Here is an 8,257-nt window from a genome sequence, read left to right as displayed (position 1 = left end):
AAGCGTTTTTGAGATATTGTCCGAAGTGTGGACGACGGACGGACGGACGGACAGAGGTATATCATAATATGTCCCGTCCCGGATGTATAAAAATTATCACTAGAATCTAAACCTTAACGGGAGCACATGCAGATGCTAACAACTACCTCATACATGTAAATCGTCTCAACTCTTATTACTTTTCTGACTTGTTGTGTCATGGCTCAAGTAAGAAAATCAATCTCGTTGAGATGAGCAACGATAATCTATAATTATGTTAGCTTTGACTGGTCAATATTCAAAAAATTTAGATAATAAATTCAAATATTTACATTTCTGCCTGATAAACATTTGTATGTATAAAATCCTACACCAAAACTTTTAGTATACATGTACATGTAGGTAAATGGTTTTTTATCATTATGGAATTTTATACCATTCAAATCACTTGTTTGAATAGGTAAAGATTTAAAATATACATTAAATACATGTGTTGATTGGAAAAACCCACTTGTTCTTTGATCTAAATGATTCACCTGTTCACCATATACTTACCGATAGCTCTTCAATGGACATATTTTGAAAATTGGCTTCTCATATAAATTTTTCACTGATATTCACAGAACAAAATCACTTATTTTGGAAGAAAAGCCTATCACTGAGAGTACACATTTTCATCCTAATCACAATCATAGTACATTGTACTAAGTACTCAAGTACTGTGAACTTCATAGCATTCCTTTCTTAAGCCACAAAGCATGCATTTGAAATGACCAAATAGTAAAGTAATAGAATAATAAGTATGTGATGGCAACTAAGATTTCTTTCTCTCCAAATGTAGTCTCACTTCTTATACATGTGCATGTATTCATCTTTTTTTTATAACTGAATTAAATTCATTTTAAACACTGGACAAGTTTAACCAAATTCCATACATGCCATATGACAGAATCTAATTATTCAAGATCGATGGGATCATCTCCAAGAAATCCTCTCTTCTCTGAACAGGGCATTTACACAAATTTACATGAACTTTCGTCACCACATCCATTTCGAATAAAAAAATATTTTCAAAATTTATTTTTGTTGACGAAATAGCCAAATATATATGGAACAATGAATTTTTCCTGCACTGAATTCACATCTTTTCTACTGTATATTTTTTCACACTACTAAATATACAGCCAATTCAGATGCAATCACTACACAATAACATGGGATATATTTTTTGTCTGTTAACATATATTAACAGCATAAAGTAAAACACAGTTTCACTTTAGAATCATGTAGAAACATTCTTCCTTCATTCCCACATTTCTTCAGTGAAAATTGAGAAATATTGACTTTTTTTTTTTTTCATACACACATCTCTAAAATCACAGGATTTCCACAATGCACAAATTAATGAAATTCATAGAATTGATTAAGTATATTTTTATCGTAGATAACTACCTAAAGGATATGCCTCTAGGTCACACTAAACAATCATACAAGCAATTAAAATTTAAAATGACGAACACTAGACAGAAATGTCACCACAAAAGCTGCAATACTATATGATAAATTCCACTGGAACATCGAACACTTGTGAAGTACACATATTAATTATATAATGAAACACAAAGCAAGAATAATATATAGCATGTATAGACCACAATGCACATTTCATAAATGCTTATTCTGAAAAACACTTGAATATATTCCAAGTCTTTCTGATATCTTTGTTTTCATTGAAAATAAAGGTGTCAAATTTCTGACATAGACACAGTTCACAAATCAATACTAACGACGATCAAACATGATTAATGTTTATGATGAATCTTGCAGATAATTTACGGTATATGCACAATTCCACATCAAATTTCATAATTTCTTCATCAGTTCAGTTCCTATTTGTTGGTAACAGGATCAACAGAAGCAGTCAATACATTTACACATTTTTTTACTCCTTTAGTCGCTACTCTAAAATGCTCCATCATACAACACAATAACATACACAAAACTGTCAAATTTGGTCACAGAATACTAAAATGCCAGGGATTGTTTCCTCTTGAGAAGCTGAAAAAAGAAGATAAAATTCAATTAGAATACATGGATATTTTTTGCTCTGCCAGACACAAATCGTTCATAATTTATCATCAATAAAAGTCAATCAGACTCTCTCTGACTAGATAGACTAATTATTACAGAATGCACCCACTGAAATGTCTCATCCCTTTTACTACTCTTGAATTTAAGCATAAAGTCTGACAAATAAAGGTTTTACTGTGATTATCATTTATAACAAAACATTATCAGATTTCTTACTATGCATTCTATAAATTTTTGCATATTTTGTGTTTAACTTATTTTTAGTGTTTTGTTTTGTTTTTGTTATATTGTGGTTTTAAGATACAATGCAAGCTCTTGTGTTCTTGTACATTTCTCATTTAAAGCTCGCTATGTAGTATTGGTTCTACTCATTGTTGAGACTGTAATGATTAAATGTAACGGTAGGTTATTTCTACATAATTTGGTCTTGGTGGATAGTTGTCTCATAGTCAATCATAACACATCTTTTGATTTACATTTTGGAATAGCTTTAACACAATGTTTATTTGTATTGTAGATACATGTATTGACAAAACTTTACAGTTGAAGAACAGCAAGTGAATAAATCTGTTTGCAATGATCCTTTCTGCTGTGTAAATCTATTAAATACATTTAATTTCTTTTAAAAGTACAAAATGTTTGCCTATATGAACAAACCTTTCACTTGAATTTTCTTGCTGTTAAAGTCACCCAACTGTGCTATACGTCAGCCAGACTTCCTGAATAAAATATACTATTTGCAAGATTAAAAACATTTGGTTTTAAAACAATTCATTTGTTTATGTACAAATCAAATCTCAACAATAACAAAAACATTCTGCTTACATGTCACAAACTTAGGAGACAGTGTTTATAAAAATATGTAACTCAAAAGATTGCTATTTTAATTGACAAGTTTGAAATTTACATTTTAAAAGTGACTGTGCATATATCTCATGAGCTTTTTAACAAATTTGAGATGCATTTCGCCACTTATGAAAATGTATAGACTTTTAATTAAAGAACGTGTTTTCAACTTTTGCATTGATATTATTAATCAATTGACTTTTAATTATAATTCTATAATCTCAGGGAAAAATTTCCATCATCAATAAAAAGTTGCAATAACTGAATTTGCTCAGAAATCACCATGAGCACAGTCATTTTCAAAGTGTATCACATGAGAATGATGGACAAACTTAATGAATAGGCACATGTATAAATTTTACAATGTACTTAAGTCATATCAGTTGCAAAATCAAAACTCAAACTCAAAGGTACATGACATGTTTGCATACATCTTTTGTTTTCTGAATGAATGAATACATGTATATATGCTTTACTTTACAAATATAAATTCTATAATAAGAATAACTATACATGGTCTCAATACATTTAACTTATTAAGGCAATATTTAAAAACAGGTAAAATTAACAGCTTGAACAACCTATAGCCAATTGCCATTTCTTTTTTTTTTAAGTTGAGAACAACAACAAAATGCATATTCTGACAATGTATAGTTATTCTCTTAATCATGTTTATACTGCAACTCACTGATTCAAATGAAATGTTTTGGTTTGAATACTCAAAAATCCAAATCTCAAGGATGTAGCCGGGTTAGGTTTGAGAATTTTTGTTATTCAGACTCCTTGGTTTTTTTACCTACACTATCCACTTTACTTTTCATAGAATATTAGCCTGTAATTTAGTGCTTGTCGTTTGATTATGTGTTACATATATTTGTTTTTTGTTCATGTTAACATAAATAGGGCAGTTAGTTTTCTCGTTTGAATTGTTTTACATTGTCATTTCGGGGCCTGTAATAGCCGACTATGCGGTATAGGCTTTGCTCATTGTTGAAGGCAGGCTGTAAGGTGTCCTGTAGTTGTTAATTTTCTGTGTCATTTTGGTCTCTTGTGAAGAGTTGTCTCATTGGCAATCATATCACTTCTTCTTTTTTATGATCAAAAGCTCAAAAGGTCATTACAAAAAATTTTACCAGAATCTAGATTTCTTTTTTCACAATATCTGACACTAATGCATATGCTAAAGGTATAATTAAATATCTTAAAAAACTTTTTGTCTTGTATAAAATTAAGAATAGAAATGGGGAATGTGTCAAAGAGACAACACAACTAAAGATATATTTAGCTATTTTGTTCCTTAACTAATGTTCTTCAGACTTGTATCAATTCTAAATTCTGAATTATTTTTTTAAATTTCACCCGACTACACCCTTAATAAGTTTGGATTACTAATATGAGCAGCATATTGATAAACTTTATTTTTAGTGCAAAAAACTTGTTTAAAAATATAAATTGTCTCGACTTACAAATGGCAAATGGAATATCACCTTTGTTAGCACAAAATAATTTACAATGTACAACAACTACACCATGCATCACTAAAAATAATTGAATACCAGGAAATGACAAAGTATGCAACTTATTTTTACTTAACAGGGTCCTTAAATTATGAAATGAACAAAAAAAAATCATCTAGCAGAACAAAAGAAAAACATAAGCATTTATAAAGCACTCACTAACTTTTTTAAACCCTTAATCTATAAGGTAAAAAATATATGTTTTGCACAATTTTCATCCCTAATGTAACCCTACTTATTAATAAAACTTTTCATGTTTCCAGACTGTTATGCAAATTCAGACATGTAAAAAGCAAAAAGTTGTTTTAAAATAAAAATAAATATAAATGTATAAAATTTATTGTATTAAAAAAATACTTTTTCAAATGGAGCTTATCAAATAATTTAAATCAATATTCATGATATTCTGTGCCTGAAAATGCTGAAATTCATTATGTTTCTTATGTGGATTTATCAACAAATGTTTGTCTTTAAATAAACATCATTAAAAGTGTTATGTGAATGCTTTTAAAAAACCTGAATGAACATGATGAATGTAAAAGAAAATCTGACCTTATTAATTCCATTTCAATTATAAATGAATAATGATAACAAATTCTACAATGAAGGAAAAATAAAAGGCATTGTTACATGTTATACATTTATCTAGCAAGCATGTACAAAAATGTATTTAATTTTCCTGAATTGAAAAAGTGTCATTCATCCCAGTCCAAAGTTTCGAAAATAAATATGGTACAAATAAGTGATAAAATAAGCAATAAATTGACTGAAGATTAAAATTAGGTCAAAATTAGAATTCAGATCGATTTAACTTTTTTTTTTATAAACATCTATAAATGTAAATTCTTAATAAATCATAAATTATGTAAAAAAAATTATATTTAAATTAACCTGCGCCAGTAACAACAACAATGACCATATAATCATCTGGTACTAATTCACTTGGAAGATGCGTCGCTTTGCTGGTTAAAAACTTGTAGCCAAATTCACATGGAGGAAATGCGTATAGAACACCAACATCATCTTTGTCCTTTGACTCATATGAAGGGAGGGAGATAACTCCTGCTGCCTCTTTCTGTTTTAAGTAACTAACTAAATTTTTTAATGGTCTTTGTTGAACACTCGGGTCTTCGTAGTTTTGAAGTGTACTTGTCATAGCTAGCAAAATACAATGTCCTAATTTTCCAGCACTGGATACACGTTTTCCAACGTCTTCTAATTTAGGCTGGTCAAGCCTTAATCTTTGTTTGACCTTTAACACAGGTGTTTCTGTTGAATTAGGATCTCTCATTAGGGTATCAACAATGGTTACATTTCCACTTACAACATGCATTCTTGCAGGGAAAGCACTATTTTTCAAAATGACTGCACCATTCCAAGCAACAGGTAAACACTTTGCAAGATCTGGTATTGAAGTTACATTTTCTATACCCATGTCTGAACTGTCAACTGAGGTCTTTCTTTCTTTCCTTGAATCGTCATGGGGATCAATTTCACCAAGTTCTCTTTCTTGTGAAAAAAGTGTTTTTTTCTCTCTTGATCTACCTCTAGATTCAGGACCCTTACTAAATCTTTGATCAGGTGAAGTAGATATTTTCCTCCTCCTGTACTCGTCTGGAGATAAAGGTCTTTTTCTACCTTCTTCCCAACTACCACTATGTCTAAGTTCAATGTCAGGATTTCTATTTTCATTTTCACGCCATTCTTCCCTTGTTTTACTTTCTTTACCTTCACGTCTCGATTCATCATACAAGGAATTACCATCACGATGAGAGCTGTCTAAATTTTCAGGTATCATGATATGATTTGGATCTGCAAAATCAACCCTAAGACGTTTTTTATTCTCATTTCCTCCCATTGGAGCACCACGCATTTCTTGACAAGCTGCTTGAGCAGCATCGAGATTATCATATAAAACATAAGCATAGTCTTTACCTCTTGGCCATTCTATTCTATTTATCATTCCAAATCGATCAAATTCTTGTTCAAGTGTCTCATGTGTAATCCATGAACCAAGACCACCAACCCATAGGCAAGTTGTTGCAGTCACTTTACCATAACCAATCTTACACTGAAACCTGCCAATATACTGTCCAGATTGTTCCACTTTGGCTTTGTGAGCACAGTCTAAATTTATGAACTTCATAAAAGCATAAGCATTTCCAGTACCTCTTTGAGGTCGTTTTATATCTGTATCTTCAATGGTACCATATCTCCCAAACACAGTTTTTAATTCTTGTTCAGAAATATTGTAATCAAGATTGCCTACAAATAATGTCCTTGTTGCATTTTCATCATCCTCTGGCTGGATATGATCTAGATGATATGGGAATTTGTCATTTCGTTTAGGAGCATTATATGAGTCTCCTGGATTAAAATCTGGGTTTTCCCTAGGAGGCATATTGCGAGGAGGTCCTTGGTAAAATCCACGGCCAGATGGTCTTCTACTGCTAGGATATCCTCTAAAGGATCCCCTTCCTCTATAATTAGTATTACTGCTACCATAATTGTCATGGCGCTCAAAATGAAAATTATCATTTCCGGGGCTATGGCTTCGTTTCTTTTGATACACAGCTTCTATTCTTACAGGACGATCAAAGAGAACAAGTTTGGATTTCAAATGTTTAGATTCACGTGCATCTTCTGGGTACCTGAAGTTTATATAAGCAACTCTAATATCCCCACTATATGTAACATTAACATTGAATTCTCCAAATTTTTTGAACTCGTGATAGAGGGTCTCTTTCAAGACGGGAACAGGGATTTTCCCAGAGATATTACTTATACAAATAGATCTAAAGTCTGGTTGGTGTCTAGTATCAGGTCTAGAAGGTGGAGAATAGTCTATTCGGTCATCTCTGTATTTAGCACGAGGACGGTCCATTTCATGATCTATGTTACGGTAAGATTTTTTGATTACCATGTCTCTGCGAGGGTCTCTTCGGTCGTACATATCTGGTGACATGCCTCTGCCCATATCATGATCTGACATGCGATATGATGACCTGGACCTTTTACTTATAGGGGAATGGTCTCTGATAGGTGAACGCTTCATTTTGCAGTATTATTTGCTTCTTCGACAAAATCTTCTATTTCAGGACGCGATTGATGTAGACATATTTCTCTCAACGGATTACTGCGCGTAAGTCGAAATATAATTACCTGTCATAATATAATTGGTTTTGCTGACGCATTTACTAGAGACAGGTACGACTATTTATATTTTATATCGCTAACACCTTTGAATCATTATTATTTTGTAGTATGTTTGCATCTATTTTGTGATCTATTTTGCGCTTGAAAATGTTATAGTGTGGTTGTAATTAGTACTTCCGGGGGCGTGGATGGTGGTTTGTAGAAAACCACGACTATTATCCGTACCCATACCCATCTTGCACTCTATCAACTTATTCAACACTTATAATAATAAGTTAGATGAATTTGTGTAGAACAGCTGGTGTGAGCTGTTCTCACAAAGTATCGACTGTGGCGAGAGCGACTGCATTGGCAATAAGGTCCACTAAGTTATGGGATATGGAAAAAATATTATTTATATGTATCTTTTTTGGTTGAAATGTGTCTAAAAGTATAACTATGGTATAGCTACGATTTGATGTACTATTTTGCATAACATTATTTTAAGATAAGATATTTTATTTCCTAATCATAGGGCTCATAACAAGCATATGTAATCACATAAAGTAAAAATAAAAGCCTTTCTCTCCCACTTGCATACACTCACACTTACAACTATCTGGTTCTGATTAAGGATGATTGATTTAGCAGAACAACATGAAAATGAAAATAAAATACAGATAAAAATA

General features: G+C 31.6%; 1 protein-coding gene across 1 annotated transcript; it reads right to left on the bottom strand.

Annotated features, from left to right (window-relative positions):
* Positions 1-1,398: 1,398 nt before the first annotated feature.
* LOC134686237 (RNA-binding protein spenito-like) lies at positions 1,399-7,588 on the bottom strand. Its single transcript, XM_063545916.1, has 3 exons — positions 5,325-7,588; positions 2,728-2,789; positions 1,399-2,037 (listed from the first exon to the last, which is right to left on the bottom strand). Exons 1-2 carry the CDS (start codon positions 7,486-7,488, stop codon positions 2,770-2,772), a joined length of 2,184 nt encoding a protein of 727 aa, XP_063401986.1. The 5' UTR covers positions 7,489-7,588; the 3' UTR covers positions 1,399-2,037; positions 2,728-2,769.
* Positions 7,589-8,257: the final 669 nt, after the last annotated feature.

The sequence above is a fragment of the Mytilus trossulus genome, chromosome 1 (assembly GCF_036588685.1).
Source record: "Mytilus trossulus isolate FHL-02 chromosome 1, PNRI_Mtr1.1.1.hap1, whole genome shotgun sequence".
Classification (NCBI taxonomy): domain Eukaryota; kingdom Metazoa; phylum Mollusca; class Bivalvia; order Mytilida; family Mytilidae; genus Mytilus; species Mytilus trossulus.
Note: the sequence above shows the minus strand (reverse complement) of the source record. Positions and strands in the feature narration are given on the sequence as shown.

Coding starts and splice junctions, on each gene's coding strand:
- LOC134686237 (XM_063545916.1), bottom strand. CDS start 7,488: ATGAAGCGTTCACCTATCAGAGACCATTCCCCTATAAGTAAAAGGTCC. Junction 2,790..5,324: donor TGTTGTTGTTACTGGCGCAG/GTTAATTTAAAT, acceptor TATTTTATTCAG/GAAGTCTGGCTGACGTATAG.